A 16,026-nucleotide genomic window follows, 5' to 3' on the forward strand; every position below is an offset into this window, starting at 1 on the left:
CTCGTAAAATTCCATTTAAAACTTCAACTCCAAAAAGCAAGAAATGGAGAAAAAAATCTATAAAAACTTCAAGTTAGAAAAGTTAGTGTCTTTTTTTAATGATTCTTTTCTACATGGCATTTACACTGCTCTTGATGTCCTTCTTAGCAATTTTTTTAAGCAAAAATATTTTCAATTTTCTTGGCCTTTTGCTATTTTAAATTGTCGCATTTGTTGTGCACGACAGCGGCTCTTCATTTAGCGCTACAAGTTACAAAGTTGTATTCTTAGTTCGTGTCATAGTTATAATATATAAAAATATAAATATGATGTGCACTTCAGCATAAGGTATGTTATGGATTATAAAAATTAATTTTTAAATGTTTTAGTAAATATACATCAGCCCTTGTAGGGTAGAGATTAATATAAAACAATACTTAAAGTAACTAATACGATAGAAGTAGAAAAATATTGTTACTGCTACCTATGTCACAGTGATTACCTTTATCGTTATCTTATTAGAAATAGTTAAATAAAAATTTAATAAATTTAGAAATAAAAAAGTTAAAAAAAAAAATAAATAAGGAATTTTTAATTCAAATTTCAAGATTTTAAGATTTAAAAAAGAAATTTGTATTCAATATACAATAAAATGGAAAGGCTGATCGATACTTACTGATTTGTGACCATTTTTTGCGACAGGCAAATACTGAGTGGATCCTTACTGTCTCAGCAGCCAGGTCAAGGGCTACTTGGCCCATCTATTCCAAATATAGAACCTCTGACTTAATCTGTAGAAACAAATCTGAGGTTTCTAAGCTAATATCTGTCTTTACGGGTTACTGGTCCATAGGACGGCATGGAGCTAGACTTGGCCTTCCCTGTGGTACCTCATGTAGTGCGTGTCTACCAATACTTGAAGAAATGACACCAGAACTCCTGATGTGTTTTTGTCCAGGTCTGGCCAGAACTAGGTTTAAGTGTCTAGGGGCCCCTTACTTCAACTCACTTAGCGATATCTCCAGTATCAGCATTAGCCAGATTGACCCTCTATCTACTACCCACTATTAAGAGGTTTTTGTGGATTCAAAACGGCTTTCATCCTTAGCTATTTAAAGAGGATTCATCCTCTCTCCACCACACTAACTAACTATACAATAAAATATTAACCAGCCGAACTTTCCAAATACTTAAACGACACTTAATACTTGTGTCTGCTATTTAAATTAGTTATCTGAATGTCCTTTAGAACTGGTACTGTCTGCAAAACTAATTACAGAAAATAATAAATTCCTTATGTTGAAACTTTTTTCTAATCAATATTTCTGTATTAAGCAAGTTTTTAATTATTTTGTTTGTTTTTTTTTTTTTTCGTTTTTGTATTCACTCGATATGCAAAATATATTTGCTTATCCTTAGACAAAAATTTTTTTGTTGGTAAATTTTTCATCATATTTGTATTTTCTTTTTTCGCCGTGGATTTTGATTACTCTAACAACCGCCAGTGTTTTGAACTTGCTTGATAACACAAAAGCTACAGATGAAATTGTAAGCTAAAATAAAAGAAAAATGGCAGGAATAATTTTTCAAAAACCTAATCCTTTATTGACTACGAATGAAAAATGCAAAAGGGCAACATTGGTCAAAATGGCGCACTGTTTTTCGAGCGCTTCATATAACGCCTTGCAGCTATCCAGTTTCAACTGTTTACCGCCAAAAGCGGACGAGGACGATTGTTAGTAAAGAATGTAAAAACTTAATTCACTTATGTTCATAAAAATTCATAAAAAGTTGCAAACGAATAGAGACAAAAATAAATAAAAAAAATTAACTAAAAAAAACATAACACTGAAACACTGAAAGAGTAGTAAAAGAGTAAAAAATGCAATTGATGATAGTGTAGTATTCAAAGGCATTAAATTATGAAAGGAAGCGAAAAACGCAAAAGTATGAATATTTAAAAAGGAGTACGGATTTGTACACTTATTTATGCATGCAGCACCAGAAAGGAACAGTGGAGCAGTGTGGCTGGGAATCTTGACAGCTGCAGCTGTGTTAGAGAATTTATACGTTCACAATTCTAATATTTTGCCAAAATGTAATAAGGCTATAGAGGAGATTGGCAAAATAAATTTTTAAAAGCATAATTTTAGGTCGCTAGAAATGTTCAAATATCCTACAGGACCAAAAAATGTGATTTGTTTTCTTTCATTTATGACGATGACGTCCGTTACAATTAAATTAATTTTTTTATTTCTTGTTTTCATTATTATTGTTAATTCTGACCTAGTTTATCGTAAACAATTGACAAGTTTCATATTAAAATTCATGAGCAATCGCTGCTATGCCAAAACCATAGAAATGCCAATAGAATTAGTATTGACCAACTATTGATCAACTAATCGTAAGTATTTTTATTTATTTTTGCCAAAATTTTGTATAATTTGTAATAAATTTTCTTATAAATATTTTTTCACTTGTCTACTTAAACCGTTGGCGGTTGACGGTTCGTTGGTGACGGTTGGTGGTTACTTAAGCTTTTGTTTGCCCACAGAAATGCGTACAAATATGACAAAAATGTTTACCATACATGCACATTTTACAATTAATAAAGGACATCGCTTTGGCGTCATTATTTGACAATTTGTTTATGGTTGAGATACAAACGAGCGAATCGTAAAAGTCACTGTTAAAGGCACTCGAACATGAAAATTAATTGCTTAATCTGTGGCATATTTAATTGAAGATTTGCTATAGTTGTGGATATGGGATATGGTTGAATGCGGTTGGTTCTGCTGCTGAATATGTGGTTTGACGATGTGGCTTGGATGCTTTGAGCATCAAACGTATCATGTAATCATGTATAAAAGAAAGTAAATATTAATTTCATTAATTAAATGCTGTGTATTTTGTGCTACGTTTTATTTGCTTTTCCGATATACTTTTTTTGCTTTTCTGCTTGTCATATTAAAAGGATTTTAGACTAATTGACGACAGTCAAATTAGTGCATTATAATTGATGAGACTGATGGGACTGATGTGATGGGTTGAGTGTAATAATTATAAAAGCTTAAATGCTTAAGATAAACATTGACTTTTTGGTTAGACTAAAGTTAGGATTTCGTAATCAGAAACCGCAAATTCCAATCAGTAATTAAATGAAAACAATTTGGATTGCTGGCACCACAGTTTATTTATGTGGTTGCTTACAATTTCTTTTTTTCGTGTGTATATTTTAATTCAATTAGATCGAATAGTTACATATTATAACGCCAATTTCACTAAAATATTTTCTAATAGCCGAATAATATTCTCTTTATATTGTTTCAGGCAAAGCATTTAGTAACTTAAGTAAAAAACTAAACACATGAATAAATTGCATACCAATCCTTGCAAACTGCATCCATGTGCAATTTTCTCAAAATTCGCATATTTTTATTATTTAATTTATATAATTTTTGGTTCATTTATACCTATATACGCTATTTGATTCAGCCTCTGGTTGATTAGTTAAATCCAATACAAAAATGTATTGGATTCGATTATTTTTACTATTTTTATTTTTTATAGTATTTTTATGTTGCGAGTAAATTTTTGCAATTTATATCGCATATCCTGCAGCAATTTGACAATTGATTAGAATTTCAATTATGAATTGTTGTAGCTAGTTTCCAATTTTTTTCTTTCTTTTGGTATAGTTTAGATACAAGTTTTGTTTCAAATCATGTATGCTTGCATTGAAATGGATTATTTGCAAAAATATATGCAATCATTTGTGAAATTCATATTTTTAACATTAACCCCCCCTGCAGCTTTTTTCATAGCAATCTAGAAATGGAAAAAAATGTAACTAAATTATGATGTTTTATTCTTGTCCATTGATTTTCGAATGTATATATCCTTTGCGCTGTCAAGTGTGAGTGGAAAAAAATTGTGTATATAAAATATATTAAATTCTATTTATTTTTGATGACTTTATATGTTAGTTTTTTGAGATAAAAAATTTGATTTAGTAAGCTTCATATAAAATATAAATAAATAAATAAGTGAAAAGGATACCAAATACTGAAAAATGTTGACTTTCGTTTGACAAAGAGAACTTACTATTAACATTCATTATTAATAAAATCATTCTACAAATATACAAAGTATACATAATATCTAATAATGAAATTTAATATAAATAAATGTATATTCATGATTAATAAATAACTAGTAAAAGAAATATAGCAACAATGCGTATTATTAGTAAATAGTGAAATCAAACTTCTTGCCCGATATAAGTTCGATCTATCGCACAAGTTGCACTTCCTGTAATTTTCCCATGTAAATTCCTCATGGTCATTTCTGATATGAAATAATTATCCGTACAAGTATTTATGAAGTACTTCACGCATATGACTATCACAAGTAACTTCTTTGACAAGACATTGTATTTCCTTTTCGATTTTGACAAGATTTTGTTGTACACTATAATTTTTTCATGTCCATCAATTATTTGAAACAGTGTCTCTTGAATTCCATAATCTTTCGAATTTACTTCTAACATATGCGTTATTCCAGTTAGCAGGTTAGCTAAAACCTATCCGGTGCTAAACTCAGTCGTTCTTTGAGGTGTTTAAAAGTTTTAACTTGATCATCGCTCCATTCGAACGGCTGGTGCTTACGAGTTAGCTCTTGTAAATTGCTGGCAATGATCATAAAATCCAGGCATGAATCGTCTGTATTAGGTACAGTTAGCTGTGCATTGTTCAGTCTAATGTGTCTTCCCTGGAAGGAAGTACGGAAAGGAAAAGCTGAAACATATGATCTGTGTGAAGTAATGCGGCTGCGGAAAATTAAGTATATTAACAATTGATGCATGTTTATTTTCTGTGAGGACAGTTTCACGTTCAGGTTCCCCGCTAGGCACCTGAACGGTTCTCTGGTAAAACCAAAGCAACAATATTAATGAAGCCTTTGTAAAAACGAGTGCTTTCGATGTAAATATCTAATTCGATAAGATGTAATAGCTTTGCTTTGATTGAGCTGTGTTTGAATGCTGCTGAGAATTATCTAAAGAACGTGTAGCCTTTTTTTTCTGTCCTAACAGATGTGCCAACACAGAAGTTTTAAAAACTCTTAAAAATAATAATTTACTTTTAATATTGGCAAAGATAAAACGTCAAGTTTAGCTTACTTTCATATTGTGAATCTTTGTTATTTGACAACATTATAGAAGTTAGTGATAAAACTATGTAATATCGATAGGAAAAGATTAATAACTTAGGTGTCTACTACTGAAGCAAGATATTGAATTAAGAATCTCAACATCGGTTATTTTTACATATCTTTCATCAGTTGATAAACAGTTTTGATGCATTCACTACATAGTCAAGAAAATACACTGTTTAATTAGAAGTTTACTTTAATTTCTGTGACAACTTTTCAAGAACAGGTGCCTCATATTTTAAATAATAAAATCCGGAAATCAACTGAAAGATGAATGTTTAAACTTAATAAATAATTGAATTGATGAAATTATGTTTAAAATTTTACCATTTTTTACTAAACCGCTAAATACTTTCTCTCGAATATACTCTATAAGTACTGAAAATCATTCAAGTCCTAATTTCTTAAGAAGTAAAATATTTTTTCATATACAAAAATATTTTGCTGCTGTTCTATACTGTACAGAAAATAAGTCACATTTCCAAATTTTTCTTGAGTTTGGCGAAACCTGTACGACTTCTTCACGTAATCCATTGATTTTTCCATAATTAGTTTAAAAATTCTTCTAACTTTGAACAAAGTTCTACTCCGCTTTAATGTTTAATGAGTTCGTTATCGCAAACTCGATATCTCAGAAATAAATCGGTTTCGGTTCTCGTTATATAAATTCAATGAAAAATAACTTGCACTCAGACAGTCAATAGTCAGACGAATGGAGTTTCCGTACAACGTAATTTAGCAGCTTCCGTTTTATTCCGAACGTACCGAGTTGGGAGTCGTGGAATTAAATAATAGAAACAAAGAAATGTTGCTTTGGCAGAGTATAAAATTGCTCATACGGCACGTTGACCACTTAACAAATCTCAGAAAAGTAACGTGCATCACTTTTTGTTTACCTTTTTAATCTGTTCTGTTGTTTTTGTTGTTGTTGTTGTTATTGTTGTTTTTTAAGTTTGTTCTTCTCTATTTACTTAACTTTTTCACAAAAGTTTGCATCTTTTAGTTATGTATTTTGTATTTTGTGTTTTGTTGTGAAGTTTTGTTTGTTGTTGTGTTCTGGCGGTAGTCGTCTGAGGCAAATCATTTTAAAGGTTACACACAGCGATAATGTCAAACGTTAGCCAAAAGAAATGTCAAAATGTCATTTGATAGGACGACGATGGAATAGTTTAAATGTCAAAGAATCTCGATTTTGTTGACAGTTTTGTGTGGTGTGGTGTATGTGTGTTTGTTTGCCCGTTCCAAGCATTGGCGAGTTCTGAATTTTGTCCCTTTAATTTTTTTTTGTTTGTTTGTCAGTGTATTTGGCTAAAAGCTAAAAACTTTGAAATAAATTTGAAGTTTTCAAATGATTGAACATTAAATTGTAAGCAAATATTTATCTCACATTGGCAAATAAAATATATGTATAGTATATAAATATATGTAAATGTATATATTAACGATGTTTGTTTGTAAAATTTGAAAGTTTTTCATGTGAAAGTTAACATTTGGACTTTTCTAAAAAATATTAAAAAAAAAAAATCTATATTAAATAGTATATTCTATATATTTCATATAACAAATAAATTTAGATATTGCTTGATATATAAATTTGACTAAAATTAAATTTCTTCTATATATTATTTTATTTTTAGATCATGTACGAGAATTTAATTGTGGTAAACTCTACTATCGCACTTTTCACATGGATGAAGAACGCGATGCACTCTATGTGGGTTCCATGTAAGTAAAATAAATTAATTAAAATATTATTTTTTTTTAACTTAATCTTAAATTCTTTCCATGTTCTGCAGGGATCGCGTATTTCGCTTAAACTTAAAAAATATTTCATCCTCATTATGTGATGTAAGTATAAGAATAAATATATATATATATACATATAGAATTAAAATAATTTCAAGTACACATAAGTGTAAATAAGCTTAATAAGAGTATGTAGCAATTTTAAAGCATTTAACAACAACAAGTAAAGCATACAATGTATAACTATTTTTTATATATATATATACATGCTATGTAGTCATTAACTAAAGTTGATGTTGTTAATTAAAAATTAAAAAACTAGCTGGAAAAAAAATTACTTTCTTTATAATTAAAAGCTGAAAGTTTGTCTCAAATCAAGAGAGTAAACAATTTTGCAAATTTTTTGGTATTAAAATTATTTTTACTATTTTTTATTTTTATTTGTGCACAAATCCCCATTTCCTGCATGCAACACATGTTTCGCTCCAAACTATGAAAAACTATGGAAGAGTAGATATGTGTCACTTTTTTATTTCCTCTGCGAAAATGTGGAAATGAACTTTAACAAAATTGCATAAATTTTTAATGAATCTGGTTCCCAAATGGCACAAAAACCGCAAATCTAACTTGAAACAAAACTACAAACCAAAGCTATGCAGTTTCATATACAGCATGCAATAAATATAAAAAAGTTCTACGTTTGAATATCGTTTTATATTTCTTTTATATATTTTTAGGCGTGAAACTGCATTGTAATTTTGCAATTGATTTAACTATTAAAATGAACTAGCAGGTAACATTTTGATGTCTCCTTCTCGAGTGCCAGTAAACATTTTATATAAGAGTTTCAATAGGGCAGACTCAATCTGGCTCTAAGTCGTCCTATATCCCAGGCTCTCATATGAACCACTATTTTTCTGAATGAATTGAGATAACAAGAGTTTATTTTCAAAGTCTGGACAAATTTTTTCCATCAAAGCGTTAATATGATTATATTATAATCAGTAAAGAACTCATACATGAAATATACATGTCTTCCGGTATACAAAATTTACAACATTTTATGACAAACTATAAGAACAAGTTGAAAGTATTCACAAAAATATTTACTCATATGGGAACCTGGGATATAGGACGACTTAGAGTCAGATTGAGCCTGCCTTGTTGAAACTCTTCTATAAAATGTTTACCGAGACTCGAGAAGAAAATATCAAAATTCCTGTTGTGTTACTATCCAGGGTTAAACTTATGGATACCACCATTCGTAGATTCACTCAACGATAGATTGAACATTAAAAATTGCCAAATATTTGTATTTATGTATACTAATATGCCCAACCTTCTACCCAAAATAACGAAGAATGTGAAATTAAGTGACTAACTGCGGACGATTCAATTCATTTCTTAAAACTCATGCATTTCACCTATCTACCTATATCTTATAGAAAGTAATAGTCTACAGGTCGTATGTATAAAATACATAGTTTCAAACTCTTAACGATCTATTTTTAAAACCTTTCACATAGTTAAACTAATGGCAATTAAGCAATATAATTTAAATCGGTATCTACTTAAGATTTCTGATGATTTAATTGGTAATTGATAATTTGAATAAATCAAATAGTATTCTACCATATAAAGGTACTACCGGTACTTATATATGGATCCGGGTCTTGTGTGTTTAGTAAAAAGCATTTTAATCTCTTAGTTGTTAAGTTGTTAATCTCTTAGTTGTTAATCTCTTAGTTATAGACGTTAAAACTACAAAATTGAAACGCTTTGTATTCAAAGCAATATAGGAAAGCTCAGGTTCATAGCAGTGAAGTGGAAATATGCTTGAAGAATCCTTTATGGTAAATTATTTCATAGGCGGCAGCGAGACAAATTATGCCTGCATTCAAAGGTTAGTATTGTTTAAGATACTTCAAACGCTAGGGCGCAAAACTAAATGATATCGATGTGGAATCAATATCGATAGCGAAGACTTATTAAATAAAGCCAAGACCGAAAACCTACTATAGTGTCAGACTATTATTTTTTTGATTTTTTTATAAAACATTCAATCATTCCGAAATGGTACATATATAATTAGTTCAAATCACTCTGACGCCTATTTTCTAGTCATCTCTATTAAAGTCTCTATCCACGCATTTTAAGGGGACTCTTAAAAACACTACCATAATTATATTTTACTAAATTATTGTTAATACAAGGTGAGATGAAAAAACTGCAACAAAGTAAAACGCCATAATTTTTTCATTTTTTTTAAATTTTATTGAATGAAAGCAAAAAATGTCGGAAATAACATCAAATTTGAGAATCGGTTTAGAATTGTTCGAATTGGCCACCTTTGGCACGAACTATGGCCTTCAAACGGCCAATGAAACCATCACACGCTGCCCGAAAGTGGCTCTGCGGTATTTTGTCCCATTCTCGGCGAAGCGCTTGCTTGAGATGATCGACACTTTGGTATTTTTTAGTGCCAACCTTGCTTTCCAAAATACCCCAGGCACAATAGTCCAACGGATTGGCATCCGGAGATTTTGGTGGCCATTGTGCGGTGGAAATGAAGCGAGGAACCTCATTTCTTAACCATTCTTGGGTGGCGCGTGCTGAGTGCGATGGTGCTGAGTCCTGTTGGAATGTCCAAGGTCTGCGGCCGAAATGTTTGCGTGCCCAGGGCTTCAGAACTCCCTCCAAAATATTTTCGCGATAGATTTGCGCATTTATTTTGACCCCACGGTCGATGAATACGAGCGGCGAGCGACCATCGGCTGTTATGGCGGCCCACACCATCACCATGGCCGGCTTTTGAGTTGTGGTGGCCAACAGAAGTTGCAAATTTTCAGCTGACCTCTCTGGCAAGTAAACACGATCATTTTGTTTGTTTACAAACTGCTGGATAACGAATGGTTTCTCATCGGAGAAAACCAAATTCGGCAGTTCACCACTTTCGGCCAAGCGAAGCAACTCTTTAGCTTTTTCGAGTCTAACTTTTTTTTGCGCATCAGTAAGATCTTGCACTTTTTGGAACTTCAATGGCTTTAGTCCAAGCTCATTTTTCAATATTTGCCGAATGGCATATTGCGATATGTTCAGCTCACAAGCCATTTTTCGTCCACTGCGACGCGGATTTCGTTCAATTCGCTTCTTCACTTTTCGAACCATTTCTGCCGATGTTGCTGTTTTTTTTCGTCCACTTCCTTGACGTCGGGCTACGCTACCAGTACCATGGTAACGAGCGATGGTACGAGACACAAAAGATTTATTCACTTTTAAATGCTGGAGGGCTCTAACGATAGCCACTTGTGGTTTTCCAGCCAAATGCAAAGCAATCACACTATCACGCTTGAATTCCATCACAAATAACTTTTTTCTGAAAAATTCCCACCAAAATGCTTTTGTGCGCTTGTAAACAATATAATGAGCTGTCACTAGAATAAATCTGACAGCTGTGGGACGAGCGGTTTAGAAATGACAGCAGTCTGAAGTTGGTTGCAGTTTTTTCATCTCACCTTGTATATGTTAGTAAGTTGCTATTTTTAATAATAATGTTATGGTTAGACAAAATTAATTGAAAAAGTAAAATAAGTTCATATCCTTGAGTTGTGATAAAAGTCAATAATTAACTACTGTTTCTTTGGCTTTCGTCAATTTTAATTGTTGATATCTATTTTTGCAACTGTTGTACAATATAACATAATTCCGTGTTGGTCATACACCTAGCAATATTCTATTCAAAAATATCGCTAATAATATTAGAATCTGTTGATATTTTTCAAATGCATGGACTTATTCTGTCTGAGCTCACAGATGGCGTGAAATATATTAATAAAACTTTAGAAATTTATTTCCAAATCTGTCACTAAATCTATTTTAACTTATGAAGGTATAAAGATATTTTTTTATGTTATCATTTTGGTTTCCTTTAGGCACATAAAAATAAAAATTTTAAAACAAATCCATTGTTGTGATATATTTTCAGCTTCCCATAGGACTTATAATACTCGAGCATAATGAAACAAAAGGCACAATTCACACACAAATAATAACGAAACTACTTTGTTGGCAAAATGTTTTATGAGAAGTATTTTTGGTAGTTTTGGGACGGCTCATAGGTACCTAAACACATTAGGAAATGTGTTGACTAAAATATAGAAAAATTTTCACCGTCATTATGTCGATACATAGCACACCATTGGGGTTGAACCCAAGTGCCAAGCGTAGTTCCTGCCAACTTGCCAATGTTACTTTATGACAATGTTGGCTTTTTAGTGCTTTCTTGTCATATTACACCTGCCTATGAAATGTTAGAAATATTGTATGTACCTCAGCGGAACTCTGTGCAGTTTTGGTTTAATGTGTAACTTAAGTCAACGTTGTGGTAGCCGTTGTAGTACTCACATGTCAATATTTTTATATGTATTCTTACGTACAGCTTCATATTTTTAATATTTTTATTTTCTTACATTTTTACTTTATTGCTCTACGTTCAGCAATAAAATTGTTTGCAAACTCATATCAACGTACATTATACCCGCATGCAAATGCGAAATTGTTAAATAATGAATGATTTGGGGTTTTATGTTTAAATATTTATACATATTACATACTATGGTATGTCTGTATAGCTGTGTGTATATAAAGAAGTTGTAAGCTTGCCTAGCAATGAAGCAGTAAGTAACAGATTTTATGTGCCGTCAAGACTGCTTCAGCCAAAGGTGTTACATTGCGTATGCGTACTTTTAGTGAACATAAAAATTTGCGCTCGTTACGTTACGTGATTTATAAATCAATTTAGTTGAAAGCCTGCAAAATGAAGTAGTATCAGTTTGTGCTTTGTTGCGAATATGTTAATACCACCTAAGCGCCCAATATTATTAAAGCTAACAAACAAACATGTACTCTACAGTCCAAGTGCTGCTGCGGCATATGATCGTATGTGCTGAGATATGGAAGATACACTATTATGTGCATTACAAATCTATGTTCCTACATAGCAAATTTCATAAATATGCAGATGTGATAAAATAGAGAATTTCCTACTGCCTTCATACATTCCAATGTTAATATTGAGTTTTTACACTTTTTAAGCGAATTTTGAAACATTGCTGAGTTATGCTTTAGGAAAGGTTGTTTAAATTTCATTATGCACAAATTGTGGTGTACGTGAACTGGAAGCTGAATAGTGAAATATTTGCTGAATAGACAACAAAATTTCGAGTTAATGTAAATTATTGCGATTAGATCAAAATTAAAATCACATTAAATTGAGTTTGCACAAAAATGAAATTACTATTTAACTGAAATTTCATTGGATTAAAATGAAATAACAAAAAAAAAATATTCAACACTATGGTTTTATGTTCACTTTAATGTTCTTTACAACTACAATGAAACACTATGGTATTATTATAATAATAATAATTACATATTATTATTATTATTATATATTATTATTTTTATATACTATAATAGTTTTTGATTATTCTACATATAAAAAGCTACAAACACTCTTCTTCTGCCATCTTATATCATATCCACAGTTAAAACTTAGACTTAGACTTAGACCATCTGCACTAATTTCTCAGTCGTTCGGTCAAGTGATTAACCAGTGGTTCCCAACTTTTTTTTGACCAACAACCACTATGATATTTTTGTTTTTAGTGGGGACTTTAAAGTTTAAGAATAATGAACTGTATCATTATTTGAATATGCTTTATATATCTCTGCTATAATGTGTAATGTGTATAAATGCATAGATACATTATAACATACATATAACATAGGCTATAAAATAGATATATAAATACTTGAAAATTTTTTGTGCTTATATTTTCTAATAAGTAAGGTCTCAGAGTACAAACTACAAGTTATGTAGCCATACCTATTAAATTTGATTCACGTACCATTTTTAAGCACAAGTAGTCTGCGGACTACCGGTTGGGAACTACCACGCTAAACTATCCCTTACACTGGTTTGGTTCTTCTTTCGGTTCAATTAGACTAAGAAGTCTAAAGCTTCCATTTAAAATTGTTTCTCCTTTTAATGTCGCTTTAAAGCCAATGAAATTTCTAAAGTAATACGGTTAAGTAGTCTCATACGCGGAATTAAACTTATCACACTGATTGGGTTCTTTCATCAGTTCAATTCGACCTAAGAAGCCTAAAGCTTCCGTTCGGTTTGCACTTTTTTAAAGACAATCATTCAGCACTATGCACAATACAAACTATGAAGCTATGACTTGGTTGTGAGAATTGAAGGACTTACCTTCCAGAGTTGTGGGTTTCAGCATTATAGCGTAATGCAAAGTGAAGAGTATCTAAAAAATTATGACTAAACTGTGTTTCTTGATATTAGGAAGTTAAAGATCTAAGTTAAGTTTTTAAGTAATTGAGCAGATGTTGAGAATTAGATCATGAGAAGTAGAGTTTCGGTGGACAATAAAAAAAAATTTCAGTTAAAGCATATTTAAATAAAATCGGTATGATACAATAATTGCTGTAGGGTAAAAGTTGAAAGGATCGATATACCAAACACGGTAGCCAAGTAATACTTAACTGAATTAGCTTTCAAGTTGAAATCCATTTTATACAGGTAGGTCTATTGTGCCTAGTTATTTTATTAAGTAAATAGGCTATAAGATATGAATTATTTTATAATCTATTTCTGTTAGTTTCCATTTCACACTTTGACTACAGGTAAAGCTAAGCTTCTCATTTTATTAAGTGAACGGGCTAACTTTTGAATTGAGTTTCGGTACAATTTGTTTCTTTTAATTCTCATTTTGCAAACACCAATTGCAACGTGTATGATAAAACTGGGGATCTGGCCATTAAATGTTTTATTATCTCTTCATCTAGAGTGTTCATACATACGTATTGATTTATTTAGTTTGTAGTCCCTATTTGAATTTTTTATTATTTTAAAACAGTGTGTTTTGTTATACTCACTAAAAATTTTTTTTATTCAAGCCTATACGATATATCTATACGACGATATATGATATATATCAAGCCTATATCTTAAATGCAACAAATAATTTTTGTATATGTTATATAAATTCAGTAAAAATTAGAACAAAAAAAAATGTTATTGAGTGTAAAGGGTTGTGTATTTATAGTAGAAATATTTATGTTAAGGAATATTAAAATATAGCAAACTTTTCTGAAATCCCTTTGCTCTATGTATAAATATTCTTACTTTCATAGAAGTTTATAATTAATTTAATATACAGTTTTATTTTAAATACAAGGTGCATAAAAGCACTTTTCCCATTTTAAACGCTATCACACTTAGCACCACAAGTGTTCTCTTTGCACAAACTTTAATCAGATTAAATCGCATAGTGTAAGTAAACTTTCTGCTCATTTGAATAAAGTTTATTTTTAAGCACGACTCGTTGACAAAGTAAAAATTTTATTTAATTTTATTTTGCTTAGCAAATAAAATGAACTCATGCGCAAATGAATTACCATCACTTCACACTAACAGACACTGAAAATAAGTAAATTTAAACGAAATGATACCGCATTCATCTTAACTCGCCATTCCTAAGCTTTTTCGCACAGTCCCACAGTACCTCTATTGGACTAATGTCCTTCATGTTTGCATATGGTCAGGACATGATGCTATACCAGTGCAAAATGCTCGCATGTAATAAATTTAATTTATTTGTGCTGCAAACTGACTGGAGGTGTTATTTAATTTTATCACAAAGTTTGGCTAATATCTCTGACACCTTTTTAAATCACCGCTGCACTTCGAGTACAGTTGTATTACAAATGCATATAGAAATGTCCTGCAGCTAAAAGTCTCAAAGAGGAATTGAAATGAGTTCTATGCTCCTTCGTATTTCGTTTGCTGATTTTAATTACTAATGCAAATATGTGTGCTAAATCTTTTCTGTGTAGATTTCCATGAAATTGATTTAAATTATTATTGTCTATTTAAATGGGCGGTTTTGGTGTAGGTGTGATAAATGTGGTTTTGAGTTATTGATATGTGAACTAAATCTTAGATTACTTTTGAAGCAGTTTTAAAGTATTCTGGATAGAATATCACTTAAATGAAATTAAAATTAATATTATAATAATTAATTGAAAACATTAATAAGAACATTAATTGGTCTATTGACAGGTCACTGTCTGGTCGCGTCACATACGCATAAACTAAACCTAATTCACAGGAATTAGGACCAACTAGTTGCAGGATATGCAACTAGCCGGATGCAAAGAAAAGTCTAAAGCACCTGGTGTGTTACTGTCAAAGTCTTTTAATAGTCGTTAGCAAATACCTAGATGAGACTATTTGTCTGTAGTTTTGTAGATTTATCTTTATGAAATCATATTTAGTGGCTATAATCTATATCGCAATCTTCCTCCTAGTTTGTAAACTCCTCCAGTTTTTCGTATCATCTGCTTGAGCTTCAGATTATATTTAATAAGATAAGTATTATCGTTATCTCTAACTGGTTCAAATATTTTTCTAAAAATTTTGCACATAAATGGTTTCCTCATATATAAAAATGGTTTCTAAAAATCTGGTTTCTTTTGATATAAGTAACCATATAGTCAAGTGTTACCAGAAGTGTGGGGTCCACAAAGCAAGCAGAAAAATTAGAAAAGGTGGAACGTATTACAGAAGTTTTATTAAAGTCTAGTAAACCGAATCTACAGAATAAAAACATTAATACATAAGGGCCCTTTAGACATCAACGCTCGTTGTCAACGCGCGCTTGCCATTACACAAACAATTTTTTAAAAATTTTTTAAACACGCCCCAGATAAAACAACAAATATACTAAAAAATCGCTCTCACATGAGAATTTTTTTCTCCTACTTTTCTCCTACTTTGTGAAATGCGAAATTTGTTTGTGTAATAGTAACATTTGAAATTTTAAGAAATGTGTTGACGAAAATCAAAAAATTTTGATATTTCTTCAAACACGCTCGTGTTTTTGCATATACAGTCGGATTTGGTCGGCATGCAAAATTTTATTTATTTTGAGAAATGGAAGCGTAAACATCGTTTAAATGCACGCATGATTTGTCGCTAGAATGCGATGCTTTGCAAATATGAATGAATTT

General features: G+C 31.0%; 1 protein-coding gene across 1 annotated transcript in view; it reads left to right on the plus strand.

Moving 5' to 3' along the window:
* LOC119674188 overlaps positions 1-16,026 on the plus strand; it is a 115,980-nt gene that overhangs the window by 89,649 nt on the left and 10,305 nt on the right. The window contains exons 2-3 of the mRNA XM_038085311.1: positions 6,828-6,915; positions 6,987-7,038. Of these exons, the coding sequence (XP_037941239.1) occupies positions 6,828-6,915; positions 6,987-7,038 (140 nt within the window). The remainder of the gene's footprint in view (positions 1-6,827; positions 6,916-6,986; positions 7,039-16,026) is intronic.

Source organism: Teleopsis dalmanni, chromosome 2, assembly GCF_002237135.1.
Source record: "Teleopsis dalmanni isolate 2A chromosome 2, ASM223713v2, whole genome shotgun sequence".
Taxonomy (NCBI): Eukaryota; Metazoa; Arthropoda; class Insecta; order Diptera; family Diopsidae; genus Teleopsis; species Teleopsis dalmanni.